The sequence below is a fragment of the Spea bombifrons genome, chromosome 3 (genome assembly GCF_027358695.1).
Source record: "Spea bombifrons isolate aSpeBom1 chromosome 3, aSpeBom1.2.pri, whole genome shotgun sequence".
Lineage (NCBI taxonomy): Eukaryota > Metazoa > Chordata > Amphibia > Anura > Pelobatidae > Spea > Spea bombifrons.
In genome coordinates, this window is record NC_071089.1 from 47801999 (window position 1) to 47817981 (window position 15983).

The window sequence follows — 15983 nt, forward strand, 5'->3', positions numbered from 1 at the left end:
TGAACAGGGATGTATTCGATCATATCAAAAGGAAATGGGGAATGCCCCTGATAGACCTGATGGCCTCCCAGTCAAGCAGACAGGTGAAGGAGTTCTTTTCACTTTCCCCAGATGGCCAGCCTCGAGGCCTAGAAGCGCTCTCAGACCTGGGACTTCGATCTGGCATACCTCTTATCTCTAGGGTCCTCTGAAAGATAAAGGAATGCCCTAACAAGTTCATCATAATCTCTGGCCAAGAAGGATCTGCTTCTCAGACCTTGCCCGCCTGGCCATAGACAGGCCAATTCATCTTCCTCAGCTGAAGGACATTTTCCTCCAGTGTCCTATTCTCCACCCAGATCCTTTAGGCTTGGCTTCTGAAGGGGATATCCTGATCTCTAGAGGTCTATCTACATCAAGATCGAGACTATCCTTTCCAGTTCAGCTAAATACCGGAAGGTCCGGATAACCTTTGTTTCTTGGTGCAGGTTGAATAACCTATACTCCCTCTCCATTCAGGATGTGTTACTATTCCTACAAGACGGCTTTGATGGTGGTCTGAAGCTGGCTACGATTTAAGGTCCAGGTTTTGGCTTTAAGCTGTTATTTTGGATTACAAGCTGGCAGAACATCCCTGGATCTCTATACTATCCAAATGAATGTGCAGACTTTGTCCTAGGTCCCACTCCTCAGTTCCCCCATGGGATCTAAACTTTGTTCTGAGACAACTTACCTCTCAGCAATTTGAGCCTCTAGAAGAGACTTCTCTAAAACTACTCACCTACAAGTTTGTCCTCCTAGTGGCCATCACTTCTGCAAGATGAGTAGGTGAGATCCCTGCCATCTCTAGATTGGAGCTGTTCCTCAGGATCCTCCCGGATAGAGTGGTCATGAGGTTGCCACCAGAATTTAAACCTAAGGTGGTCTCAAGTTTTTACTCCGATCAAGAGATCGTACTACCAGACTTCTATCCGGACCCCAAGAATCCTAAAGATGAACACTCTAGACCTGTGGAGATGTATCCAGATCTACTTGTCCTGTACTCACCCACGGAAGAAATCTAATTCCCTTTTCCTATCTTTTTCTGGTGTCCGTAAGGGGATGTCAGTATCCAAGGCTTCCATAGCCCGTTGGATCAAAGACGCTATCACTGAATGTTACATCTATGCAGGACCGGATCCTCCTTCTGGCCTGAGGGTGCATTCGACTAGATCAGTCTCCTCTTGATGGGCAGAACTCTCCTGTATGAACCCATCTCTTTTCTCTAAGGCAGCGACCTGGAAGTCCATCCATACGTTTGTAAGGCACTACAGGCTCAATGTCCAAGCCTCTGAGGACTCAGTTTGGTCGGCATGTCATTCAGGCCAGAATCTCCCTCCCTATCACGCTAATTCTCCATCTGTGCCACCTGGAATGGCAAGGAAAATGGGAATTCCTACCTGGGAATTCTCTTTCCTTGTCCGTTTCCACGTTGGCACATTTAGCTCCCACCCATTACGTTCTGCTTTTTTTTTTTTTGTTGCACAATTTGTGTCTGAGTATGTCTTTATAACCACACTGGGGAGGAAGGGGGAGGTCCACTTTTTATAGGGTTTCCTGCCCTATCTGGTAGGCGGAGCCATCTCTCAGTCTGTGCCACCAAGGAAAGAAAATTCCCAGGTAAGAATTCCAATTTTCAAACAATGTGTTTGCTATAGGCCTTTTTTATATTTCATAGTTTTATTTTTAAGGGGTTTTTTGTGCATGCATTCTCATAGCAATACAGCATGACTAGAATGACCCAGACTAAAAAGGTTTTTTTTGGAAACAGAGGACCAGTTAGTTACTGTTGATGACACAACCAAATGAGGCAGCAATAACACTTTACTTTTCACTACTGTTTTGGTATAGGGGCTGTACCTCTAGTGTCTGCAGCACTGTTTATAACACTTTTTCACTATATATTTTGTTTGCATCAATATCAAATTATACATTTTAGCGCCTAACCATAACTTTAATTATTATTATTATAGTATTGTAACATATGTGTCAATTATGTTCTTTTTTTTGTGTATTTATGTATGCTAGTGAACAATGCTAAGTTCATTGAAAAAGAAGAAATGGAGGTACCAGTAGATGAAGTGTTTTTTCACAGGTAAAAATCACATGCAAGCTCTTATTGTGATAACATTTGGAATCTGCTCAATTGTATTGGGGTATGCCCTTCATATTTCATTAACATCTGGCTTGTCTGGTGTCTGTAGATGAGTGTTTAATAATGCTTCTACTACCCATTAACATCTTATAAATGCTTTCTTTATCTGCATTGAATGTACAAACGCTTAACAACAAGAGTGAAAAGTGTTAACTGCTTTTTCAGACAACATGAAGCAGTTTTGTGGCAAAAATACACCACTGTAAACTTTTTATGAAAAGAAAATAACTAGAAACACCCACCCAGTTTATGTGCAGATCTGGTCATGTCAGATGATTACTTTTAAGGAGAACCCCACTCTTTTTTTTTTTTCTCTCCTGTATGTGGCATAGTTATATTGCATGCTAACTACCACCTGCTTCTGTGTATAAACCGGGATAATACAAATTATATTTCTGAGTACACTTACTGTTTGTTTCACATACAGGTACTTCAAAAAGATATCAAACGAGAAACCGATTAAACAGAATGAAGAGGAAGATAATTTAGAAGATGTAGACGATGATGAATTTGAACAGATACTTGGTAAGCTATCTTTTGCACACAAATATTTGCTTTTTTATTGAAATAAAATGCTTCTGCTTTTGATATCTCGGCCAGAGATTTTTCTTCCTCCTAAATAAGCAGCAATCTGTGAGGCAAGATGTGCTATTTCTTCAACAACATAAAAAAAGAAAGAGGGTCTCCAAGACAGATTGTCAGATCTCTGGCGAACATGAACCCATACGAGATATGCAGTTATCTGGGTTATGGCCTCTTCAGTTGTTTCTGCTACAAAGATGGAACATATATTTTCAATCCCCAGGTGCCAGGGTAGTTCTTACAGATCTTGTAAAATCTTCCCCAAGGTGGTGGTTTAAGGGACCTCAGTCTGTCAATAGTGGGGGCCCACATGGAAAATGAACGTCAAAAGTCTGGAGAGCTCTGCGTTTCTCGCCGAAGAGTGGTGATATTCTCTGACAGTAGGGCGGTGGTGGCTTATATAAACAAGGAAGGAGGCATAAGGATACACCAACTGAACATGCTGCCTTGACTTATTATTCTGGCACGTCTGCAAGATGTGCTTTAAAATCTCAAGGGAGTTTGTTAAAGCACATCGTGCAGACGTGCCGGCAGCGAAGGCTGTTTATGCTCGCATCGCCGCTGCCGGTGAACGTCTGCGTGATGCGCTTAGACAATCTCCCGTGCCGGCACTCCCCCCGTGGAAAGTGCCGGCAGGGGAGGCTGTCTGAGCATATCAGAGAGTAGGATACAGGTCCCCTGCACCGCTGCGGGGGATCTGTATCCTAACCCCGCTGCCTGCCCGGGACTGCATGTCCCGGGCGTGGGGCGCTAGACCCCGAATATAGGCCGCACCCCCACTTTAAAGACTTAAAGTGGGGGGGGGAGTGCAGCCTATATTCGGGCCAATACGGTTCTATATACAGAGACTGAGTAGCTCTGCCACAGGTGTGTTGGCGTAATTCAACAGCACAACACCCTTGATTGCTCACCACTGTTACACATTGTGAGCACTTCAGAGGTGTTCACTGGCAGTTGCAGTACTATAATAACTTACCCCTCACACAAGAAACTGTGTACACAGGCACTTCAACAGTTATTGGTTTGTCTACTCCTCAAAGAAAATGCCAGCTCCGAAATGAAAGGCAACCTGCATCCAAGCAAGATCAAACAAGCTTTGTGTGTCCTTAGATGTTAACAAAAACAGAGCATAGCACAGGGCCCACACAGGACCAGGTTTGTTCCTGTCTATTCCTGATTCGGTAGCAGAAGTGTCTCTATTATTGCTGCCAGGAGATGAGCAAGGAAAATAAATTCACTGCAAATAGAATTCCATCTTTCCATTTTTATTTAAAGGTGCTCATGGGTTTTTTTCTCAAATTGTAATAGTTTCAAGCTTGAGTGTCTACCGCCCCTACAGATCTTTTCAGATTTCTGTCAGAGTTCTGGCATTTAAATCTCCTGAATATAAACTCACTGTCACATGGCTTGGGCCATAACTTTTGGCCCCTGGTAACAGGGTGGAGACCAGACTTTCAATTGACAGCCTGAGCTCCTGTGCACAGACACCCTTATCGATTTTTAAAATATACTATTACGCTCATTGGCAGGAAGGGGTTATGATGATTTTGTAGTATATAAAAATAGCCTTATCATAAACACTTAAGTGTGCTCAGATTGTTTTCTACTAAATAATAAACCCTACAATAAATATTCACCACCCCTCTTCTTTACCGTTTGTATGCATCATTTTAAATGTTAGTAGAGATCATCAATTCAAGTGAATATTGGTAAAGAAAAATAAATCCAATTCAGAGATCTGAAAAGAAGATTTTCCAGGGGATCATTTTAAAATATTACATTTCTCAATTGTTAAAATATCACCCGTTATGATTAATATGGTTTGGTGTTCTTGTCATCTTTTTGGTAGAAAGTTAATTTGGAATATATGTATTGTTATATTATATATGTGTTTTTTCTTTTTTTTTCTTTTCATAGATACACTTGAAGGTGACCGCTTTTGCACAACAACAGATACTGATTTTGCTGGGTAAAACATTTATCAAAATTTTCTTTGATTATTTTTGCAAACTAATTGATCCGTTTATGACTTTGACAAGGAGTAATGTACTTAGGAACTATCCAGTAGAGGAATGCATTGGGAGGCGGGTCCCATAGGACCCGCCGAAAAACTTGCGGGCTGTCTTGCTGGGGCTGCGGGCGCTCAGGCACTGTACCTGCGGGTCCCGGTAATCCCACGCAGTCCCTCAAGGCTGCCTTCTCGCTGCTCCCTTACAGTGTCTCCTATCTTGCTCCGCCCAGGAACAAAACGGAGTCACGTGATGTGACGTCTGTTCCTGGGCGGAGCAAGAGAAGAGACGCTGTGAGGGAACAGCTCGAGGGCAGCCTTGCGGGACTGCACGGGAAATCAGGTAAGGAGGCGGGCGTGATTGGCCACAAATGTGGCGGGATTGCCCACAAATGTGGCGGTAGCGGAACACCCCCATTGCGGGAGCGGGATTAAAAACAGCGGGAGCGGGATTAAAAAAGCCGCCCCGCGCAGGGCTCTACCAGTTCTATAGAGAAGTGTACATGAAATCCTGCTAGGCTGTGATGATTTCATGAACATTGGGGTATACACATAATCAAACATTTTCAACCGTTTTAGACAAATTCCAATTTGGTGTTTAGTGTTTTGCTTTATTTCTCCAATCTCCTTCACGCTAACCACTACTCCCACACTTAACACTATCCAGCAGCATCTTTCCTCTGGCATAGCCTTTATGTGACATGCAGCAAAGGTGCATTTTGTTTTAAGCTTCACCTAGCATGACAAATTAATCCCTACCGTAGCAAGGGTTTTATATGTGCTGAGCATCTTTCTTATCTACCAAGTAGCTAAAAAAGTAAAATTGTCCTGACAAAAACTGCTTTCTTATATAAAATGTATCATGTAAAAATAACTTACAGTATGAGTTGGCATAATGCTGAAAACAAATGCATTGTAAAAAGACAAAGCCAGTGTTCATTTGCTAAAACTAAAATAATATTTTATTCTATAAGCAGTTAACAGGGAAAAAATAATTCATGTCAAGGAGGTTCCTTGCTACAGTTTAACGTATGTTCAGACTGAGTTGTGTTTTTTCACAGTTTTATATGATGATTGTAAGCAGTTTTAGTATTTACTATGAATGTTATGTGTTTAGAAATCTTAGAGCAAATGAAAAAAAAATGAAGAGCACTTCAGAAAACGATGATTCTGATTCAGATTGGGATGTTGACTGTGAAGATGATGAAGTTTCATTGGATAGTATGTGTGAAGAAGATTTTGAAGATGGCAGTGGTGGTCTTTTTATGGATCCTTCAGATGAGCATGATGAATATCCAGGTACAATAATCAAGCTTGGCTAAGGTCTTAATTCAGAGTTTATTCAGATGTTTTGGCAGTATTATACTTTTTGTATATACACATACAGTATATTGGATACAATAGTGTTTAAGATTAAATATATAGAGGACATGCTCCTTAACTCATTTGTTATTTTGAACCTCTGTAATGTCAAACGAGTGGGCAAAATATTGATTAAACGTGTCTTCTATGAGATTGATGCCATTATCTTATTTCTCAAGTCTTGTTTTCATTATAGAATATAGAGCATCAAGCTAGACTTAAGCTGGCTGCCCTAGGCAACCTTACCAAGAGAAGTATCTCCACCTGCAGTGGTTTACTTCCTTTCTAGAGGGGGCTCTAGAGTTATGTTGTGCTTTACCCTTCCTACTATAACTTCACCACAAGTCTTTTTGCATGTGGCCTACAAACTATGGAGACTGCTTGAAATCATGGAAATATTTATGTACTAGTATATATGTAGTATTTGTTTTTTATTTAATGGTGTTAATCTTTTAAAACATTGAATACATGTCAAACAAAAAATAGTACGGAGACTTAATATGGGAATTTTCCTGCTGTAAGAGTCATCACCTGTTACGTCTTTATTGAACAGAACCAAAGAAAACCAAGAAGAGACGTGTAAAAGAAGACGTGTTTGCGGAAGAAGAGGTGAGAACATTTTCTGTTTCCAATACATCTCTTAAAAAAAAATGAATAGAAATATAAATAGATATAGACAAAAAAAGGTTTAACTTGAGCCCCTTTCAATATATGGGCTTGAGTGCTATATATTCCCTTTTCTATGGTGTCATTCTAACACTTAAATCAACAATAATACCAGCTACACATGTACTCACACCTACACCGGTGTTTAATGTTAACTCATGTCCCAAAATGTGGCCTTCTAGCCCTCAATGCAAAACTTTTGAGTGCTGGATTTCAAGTTATTCTTTAACCACCGGGTCATTTTTCAGTTTTGCTTATACTTCATCTAGGGAAACCATCAAAAGCAATTGCAAGAGATATGTTGATACTTGAGTAAGATACAAAATGCAGAATACACACCCAGCGTATGCAGCAACTTAAAGCCCAACAGACAAACCAAAGTCCTTTTGGTTAATAGCCCATGTCTTTTATCCAGTACATGTGCACTTGTTTAGCAAATCCACCAGCTTCCCTTTCAGGAAAACAAGGAGAACAAAAAAGAAAAAAACAAAACAAAAAGATTTTGCCCACCCGTTGCTACCTTATGCCTCGCGTATACCTGACACCATTTTAATTATCAAAAACATACAGCTTAAGAAAAACAGAAGGTAAAGACATTATAGCCTTTATGGCGCAGATCAATAAAAAACCAGACTATAGCCTCCACTAACTTTAGCAATTATCCCAAATGAAACTCAGGGCTGCCTGGAACCAGACTTGTGCATTGGGTAAATTCGTATGAAGCCCTGAAAACGAGGGCTTGGAAACACTGCCTTCCTATCCTGAAAGTTCAGATCATCAAATGGAATGAATGTCTTCATAGCAATTTATGTCAGAGACAGACTATTTTCCAGGCTTCATTTATGGAATATAGTAAGGGGCTGTCCTTCCTTACTTGTTCCTGGTAATTGAGCATAAAAGGTATGTAGCAAACTAAAAAAAATAAAATACATTAGTATGTTTAGGTAAATGATATTTTTATTGGTTACATTAGTATGTTTTGGCATCTAGCATTACATTAGTAAACTTATTGGCAATGTTCAACCAGTAAAGTGCCTGAGGAAAGAGTTCTGCAAGGTTATAGTTAAATACCTATAAAATTTAACCTGATCTTTCTGGCACTGTAATTTTTAGACACTTATCTGAGGTTTTTCACCCTGCCATAAAAATGACAAACTGAAATATTTATTTGCAGCCCAAACCCCCACAGAATTTTGAACCCCCATCTAAACGTATGGGCACACTGGGCAGTTGTGTGAAAGGGATGTGTATGTATATACATGTTCATGGGTAGGTGTGTGTAAGGGCAGCGTATGTGTATATATGTGTTCATGGGTAGAGGTGTGTGTTAGGGCTGCATATGTGTATATGTGTGTGTTAGGGCTGCATATGTGTATATATGAGCTCATGGGTAGAGGTGTGTGTTAAGGGCATTGTATGTATAAATTAGTTCATGGGTAGTTGTGTGTAAGGGCAGTGTCAATAAAATACCCTGTAGTATCCAAAATGACAGAGTATGGACGACCCTTTTGTGGTCTGAACAAGCCCACAGACTATAATAGGATAGTGTAGTGAATTGTTGCACTTCCCTCTAGTTTCATTGCCCTAGGGAGCCAAGCTTGCAACATGACAATAAAATTAGATGTTGTAATAAACTTTGTGGTTTAGAAACCACCTGCACCTATTTTCTTTATAGTCTAATTTGTCAGTAATTGAATGATTTGGGCCTTGCCCAACAGCTTTTCTGTGGTATCTTCCTTAGTGTTGAGGACTGTTAACGCAGAAAGTCTGAAAATTTACTTATGTGTTCTTTAGGTTGAGGCGTTCTAATAGCAGTCGTGTGACTGAACAGGTATAGTTTCTGAGTCATAGACACGCAATGAGGCAGGGGAACCTGTGACCTAATAGTGGATAGCCATTACATTTCTTTCAGTGCCCACAATTTGTTCAACACTACAGATAGCTGATCTATGCTCAGCAATTCTTTCCTGTGGAAAATCTTTGTATGCAACCTATATAAAACTTAGAACACTGACATGTCAATATGTAAACAACGCAGATGTTTGAACAGGTAAATTACTATAAAAAAATATATAAATATATCCTCTTGCCCGTTTAAGGATGATAAAAGGATTGATATATTTTGACTTCAATGAGTGGTTACACTGGGCATGTTATCTGCATTTGTAGTTGCCATTTGGGGGAAGAAGCCATGTATCAGGTTTGGCAATGTGGACCAGTTTATTTCTTAAATGATGTAACAGTTCATATGCCATGCTTGGCTTGGCATGTTAAGAATTCCTATTTAAATATGTGCCAATGCTTCATCGATATACCGTATTTGTTTGATTATAAGATGAGGGTTTTTTCAGAGCAAGTGCTTGTCTTATAATCGAGGTCGTCTTCTATCTATGAGACTAAGATCCAGATCCCCCGCAGCACTGCAGGGGACCTGGATCCTCCTGTCTGGTAACCTCAGCTGCTGCCGGCACTTACACTGGGCTTGTACTTCCGCCGTAGCTTCTATGACGCAGCACCGGTGTCACATGACCTTCCGATGCTCATAGAAGTTCTGGCGGAACACCTGCTGCCCCCACCAGGGAGTCAGAAGCACTGACTATTTTTCTCAGTCATGGCTTTTATTAAATATGAAAAAAATACTTTACATGAATTAATATTTACTAGTAAAACTCTTTTCCTATAGGGTCGTGTTATAATCAGGGTCGTCTTATAATCAAGCGAATACGGTACTTTTAACATTTCTGGGAATGGGAGCGTAAACCTTTGTGACACCTGCAGAAAGAATTTGCTTTGTTCCTCTGGAGTGCGCGGAGTCAGGTTTAGATGTAAAGTAATGAAGTTTTACTTAACTGAGTGGGTAGAATTGCCTCCTAGTGAAAGTGAAATTTAAGAATAATTAAACATGCTTGGCATAAAGCAATGCCAAATCTAAGATGGGACCATGATCTGAGTTTTGAAACCAGGATGAGATGGGCAGACAAGATGGGCGTATATGTGTGTTTGTGAAAAATGCAAAGAAAAAAAATTACCACAATGTTTGGCAGTAAAAAACCTGAGTAATCCGCATTGAAAAAATATACCATTTTTGCCCGAATATAGGCCACACTTTTCCCTATTTCGGCCTATATTCGGGGTGTAGTGCAGGAATGCGCAATTCGTATCGCCAGATTCCCGGGACATGCAGTTCCGAACACCAGGCATGCAGCAGGGTTAGGATACAGATCTCCCGCAGCGCTGCAGAGGACCTGCATCCTACTCTCCGATTGTGCGACGTGCCGGCAGCGGAGGTTGTTTACGCTCATTAACAATCTTCCTTGCCGGCAGTTGTATACGCGTATTGCGTAGATGTCCCCCGCCGGCCCCGCAAGACCCCCGGGAGTCTGCACTGGTAAGTCTAGGGGGGGCACATCTTCGGGGCAGTGTGGCAGTATGTCTCGGGGGGGGAGCAGAGTGGCAGCATATCTCGGCTTGGGGGCGGGCAGAGTGGCAGCATGTCTCGTGGGGGGGGCGGAGTGGCAGCGTATCTATTCCACTAAGTGGTTTTTTTACCAAAACAAAACCACCTGACTTTTAGGGTGCGGCCTATAATTGAGCCAATACGGTATATACGTTGGTTGGTTTTGAAGTTTGAAACCGCTATCAAGGCTACATATACATTGTATAAAATGTTTCATTTTCGTTTTGACCTGTAATTAGATAAAAAGATTATTCTAGCCAAATACACAAAGTAAATGGAATCCATGATTGCACTGTGTGCATAATTCCTGATGTAAACCCATGCTGTTTCTGATCTTGCAAAGAATTTGCATCCAGACACATTATATGAGCAAAGGTATGTGGCTACCCATCCAAATTAAGTTAAGGTTTAAGCCATGTGTCCAATCAAACACATGTCAATTCCATCGAGAAACATCAGGAGTAGAATGAGTTGTATACTGAAGATCTTAGACAATTGTGTGCTTCCAACCTTATGGCACCTGTTTGGGGAACACTCTTTCCTGTTGCGGCATTACTGTGCGTCTGTGCATAAGTTAAGGTCCATAAAGACATGGTTTGACACATTTGTTCTGGAGGAAATGGAGCGGCCTGCTCAAAGAGCCAAACTTTGGGATGTATTGGAAAGCCGATAGCAATAAATGCCTTATTTTGGGGGCTCTGCGGGCACAAAATACCTCTACGATGTTAAACCTTTTTCTCCAAATCATAAGTGAACGTAGTGTCTTCAAGCCCATCTTAGCTAGAACAATAAGATTTTTCATGTGACACTTTCCTATGTGGTGTGTGCTTTGTTTTGTTTTTTTGCTTTTCATCTTTCTCAAGTTTCTTTTCTTTTTATTTTAGTTTGGAGTCCTGTTGGATGAAAATTCAGGATCAAATACTGGATTAAATGCAGTTGCAAATAAGGATAATGCAAGTGAGTCATTTTAAATCTATTATATTCACTTTGCAGTTAAGCCCTTAAAATGCGTTTTGAGCTTTTATTAAGGTGTTTTCAGCTAAATTAACCTTCTTGTGGCACTTTGTAGTGATTCAGTGTTTACTGATTAAACTGTTAATTCCTAATAACCAGGGGAACAAAGCTTCTTGCCATTTATACCCATATTCCAAATTAGCCCTTTTTAAGGAAAAGGGCCTTCTTTTGGAATAAAATCTCCCATTTACTGATCACACTAATGAGGAAACATGGCTACATAGGGCCTTCTTCCAGCAGGTGTTAGAGGTTTTTCAGAGGATATAAACGTAAGCAGACAATGCAGTAAATTGTTGTAAAACCATGTAGGGAAAGACAGACGTAGTTCTGCCACTTTACGTATAACTAGTCAAACCTCACCTAGAGTGTACATTTCTGGAAACACCACCTCCAGAAAGATATTGATTTTCTAGAGAGAGTTTAGATAAGGACTACTAAAATGTTGAATGGTTTATCATGAAAAATTAAAGGATCTCTCTCTATATATATAGATATAGATATATATAAATATATATATATTTTGGAGGAATAAAGGAGTAGATATGTTAAAGAAATGTATAAATACTTTATAACTAAAGGGTTTTAACAAAGTACAGAAGGTACGTGTTAAAACAAAACTGCATAATCTGCAACTAGAGGGTCAGATGTAATGTAAGGCTATATTCTTTCCTTCCTTACTGAGAATTATTTTTTTTTTTGATAATTGGAACAGTCTCCATGCAGAGGTTGGTAAAGGTTAAAGTGAGAATTCATGGGATAGGCATAAAGTTGGACCTTAATCAGCCCTTGATTTTGTCCTAGATTCAGGATAATTTCTTTTACAGCAGGAAAATGGGCAAATTAGGTGGGCCAAATCGTTTTTATCTGAAATCAGATACTATGATCAGGAATCCAAACGGTAAGGGTGTACCAGCACCCACAAAGAGCATCATGACCCTGACCCCTGTTACCAACAGATAATTTAAGCTTCCTCCCGATGGTCCTGATCTCCTGTGCAACAACAGGGAGATCTTGCAGCTTCAAAAATACTCAAGTGCAAGTACAACCTAGGACATTAGTAGACATCCTAGGGATACTTAATGGTCTTTTTGAGTACAATGGGTCCCTGTGAAAAATCATGTTTGAGTGCTATACTTTATAGTAAAATGTTTTGACTTTCTTTCATTAGGTGTTAAGCAGCTGAAGTGGGAAGCAGAAAGAGACAACTGGGTGAAAGACCGAAAGGCCAACATTAATAAAAGGAGGAAATGTACCAAAAAACAGATTAATAAGAAAAAATAAATCTCCATTATTTCAAAGTCTCGCATTGTTCATTTGGCTGAAATGGAATATTGAGTTTTTTGGAATTGGCTAAGCTTTCTCTTATCTCTGTCACCTATATATAACTGAATACCATTAAAGATATTCGTCTCTGTTCTGAGTTAATGTTGTGAATTCATAGTTGATATATCTGCAATATCAAATAATCAAAAGACACAAGTGTGTTGCATACAATGCGTGCTTAAAAATGTTACAAATCAAAACATATTTGTAAGCAGTTGCAACTAGGGGTTGCAACTGTGACAAGGCCCGCTTATGTAGAGGTCCTAGGAGACCTCTGCAACCACTTTGTGTGTGTCTCTCTCTGTACCGCTTCAAGATTGTTCAGAAACCGCCCTTCTGACCTTGATCACAGTTTGCAGGAGAGGTGAGGCAGGGAGGGGGTGTGTATGTATGCAAGTGAGCACGAATGTCTATGTAAAAGTGTATGTGGACATAAATATCTATTTATTGTATTTGTGATCATGAGTGGTGTTTGAGTTAGCATGTGTAAATTTGTGTGTTTGAAAATGTGTGACATTTATGTTGGAGAGGGACAAGGGGCAATGATGGCACTGACCAGCTGGGGCAAAGATGACACAGGAAGCCTTTTTTGGGGGCACTAATAAGCTGCTTTGAGCAAAGGTGGCACTTACAAGCTGCTTGGGGGCAAAAATGGGATGTGTTTGGTGAAGTTGGGGGGGGGGGCAGGACAATTTTCGCACCAGGGCCCTATGGTTTCTAGCCCCTAAAGTCTTGACTTGAAATCTTTCTGTACAGGAAACACAAACCTTACTCACCTAGATTTTTATTAGTCAGTCATAGTATGAAAGAACAGAATCCGATGGAGAAAAGAGACAGACAATTGAACCATCAAAGATTGGTCGCAAAATGCAGTGTAGTCCCATTGAATCAGCTCCTTGGTAAGCAATAAAGCTATGAAAAAATAGATAGGACTCGCCAAACTTGGGATACATTGATGTAATGGCAGGCTAAGCAATATATATATATATATATATATATATGTATATAACGATAGCGTTTTCAGCTGGCAGCTTCAGAAAAAGGACCTGTCACAACATTCCCCTGCCGCTTAATCGCTCCGTAAGAGTGACAGTGCAGCGTTAACCCCTTCAATACCGCGGTCGTGGCGTTTTAGGGGTTAATACCCTTTTGTATGGGGCTCTGCTGCTGCTGGTCTGCCTAGAAGCAGAGGCATTTGCAGTAAAACCATTTTTCCAATGTTTAGGACAGATTGGCACTAAAATGGTTAAATCAAAAGTGTTAAAATGGCCCAAGTAAACTACTTTCTAAAAATATATAGTTTTGTTGAGCAGTTTTTCTTTTTCTGGCGTCTATTGGGGCGCAACTCCCAGCCTACCACATTTAAAAAAAAAAAATCTTGTTTAGAACTGGCGATGTGCATCATTCATATTTTACCTTCTACGTGCCAAAATAAATGAAAATACCACGCATATGAGGTATTTACAAAAACAGGACAAATACCTAAATACAGTGTTGGAGTTGGGTTTTTTTTTTTCCCATTTGCACTTGTTATATGTAGGGCTGCAACTAACGATTATTTCAATAATCGATTAGTTGGCCGATTATTTTTTCGATTAATCGGATAAAAAAAAACGAATGTAAATTTTTCATTTATTTAAAATAATTTACTAAACAAATGATGTTAAATACAAACAGCAGAATAAAAAAACTTTGATAATACATTTATTGTCTTTATTTCCCAACCAGCCCCCCAATATATGCACATTTGAGCCCAGGCTTGCTACGCTGCCTCCCTGACATGCCATGCTGCCCCCCCACATATGCCACGCTGCCTACCACAGCACTCCACGCTGCCTCCCACATATACCACTCCACGCTGCCTCCCACATATGCCACGCCACGCTGCCTCCCACGTCTGCCACTCCACTCTACCCCCCACATGCCACTGTGCCTGATACGCCTTATACCCCCTGAAACACCACTCCATCCTCCCCAGACATGCCACCCTGCCCTCCCCACATCTGCCACGCCATGCTGCCTCCCACATATGCCACTCCACGCTGCCTCCCACATATGCCACTCCACGCTGCCTCCCACATCTGCCACTCCACGCTGCCTCCCACATCTGCCACTCCACGCTGCCTCCCACATCTGCCACTGTGCCTGATACGCCTTATATCCCCTGATACCCCACTCCATCCTCCCCAGACATGCCACCCTGCCTCCCAGACATGCCACTTCTCTACCCCCAGATATGCCACTCTACCCCCAGATATGCCTTATACACCCTGATACACCACTCCGTCCTCCCCAGACATGCCACACTGCCCTCCCCACATATGCCTTATATACTGTATAAGCCTTATACCCCCAGATATGTCACTTCACTGCCCCCAGGATTTAGATTCCCCTAAATTAACCCTAAACTCCCCATTAACTATAACTGCCCCTTAATTAACCCTTAACACCCCCTTAACCACAGCATCCCCTAAATTAACCCTAAACACGGGACATACTAAAACGAATGACAAAATGGAATGCCCATAGACTATAATGGGGAGGAATGCCCATAGACTATAATGGGGAGGAATGCCCATAGACTATAATGGGGAGGAATGCCCATAGACTATAATGGAAGGGAAAAGAATAATTGATTTTGAAATAAAGGCTTAAGAAATAGCATTTAGATCTTTGGCACACATACTCCTCTAGCACACACATGTGATCTAAAACTCAGATTACGTTGGATTATAGCTGTTTTCTATGGAATGACAGGTGAATGACAGTATTGAGGGAATGCCCATAGGATATAATGGGAGAAAAATCACACCTTTTTTTCAGACAAAACCCTCTGAAAAGTCATATAGATCTTTGGCACACATACTCCTCTAGTACAGATACATGATCTAAAACTCATATTAAGTGGGATTATAGCTGTTTTCTATGGAACGACAGGTGAATGACAGTATTGATGGAATGCCCATAGCATATAATGGGAGAAAAATCAAACCTGTTTTTCAGACAAAACCCTCTGAACTATCATATAGATCTCTGGCACATATACTCTCCTAGTACAGGTATAGGTTCTAAAACTCATATTATGTGGGATTATAGCTGTTTTCTATGGAATGACAGGTGAATGACAGTTTTGAGTGAATGCCCATAGGATATAATGGGATAAAAATTAAACTTGTTTTTTTAGAGAAAACCCTCTGACATATCATATAGATCTTTGTCATGTATACTCCCCTAGTACAGAGACAGGATCTAAAACTCATATTAGGTGGGATTATAGCTGTTTTCTATGGAATGACAGGTGAATGACAGCTTTGAGGGAATGCCCATAGGCTATAATGGGAGAAAAATGAAACTTGTTTTTTTAGAGAAAACCCTCTGACAAATCATATAGATCTTTG

At 40.6% G+C, this 15983-nt stretch overlaps 1 protein-coding gene across 1 annotated transcript in view; it reads left to right on the forward strand.

Annotated features, from left to right (window-relative positions):
• Positions 1 to 12560, forward strand: part of CEBPZ (CCAAT enhancer binding protein zeta) — a 40009-nt gene extending 27449 nt beyond the window's left edge. The window contains exons 9-15 of the mRNA XM_053458631.1: positions 2047 to 2113; positions 2601 to 2698; positions 4673 to 4724; positions 5881 to 6062; positions 6679 to 6734; positions 11133 to 11205; positions 12431 to 12560. Of these exons, the coding sequence (XP_053314606.1) occupies positions 2047 to 2113; positions 2601 to 2698; positions 4673 to 4724; positions 5881 to 6062; positions 6679 to 6734; positions 11133 to 11205; positions 12431 to 12543 (641 nt within the window). The 3' untranslated portion in view covers positions 12544 to 12560. The remainder of the gene's footprint in view (positions 1 to 2046; positions 2114 to 2600; positions 2699 to 4672; positions 4725 to 5880; positions 6063 to 6678; positions 6735 to 11132; positions 11206 to 12430) is intronic.
• The last annotated feature ends 3423 nt before the right edge of the window (positions 12561 to 15983 follow it).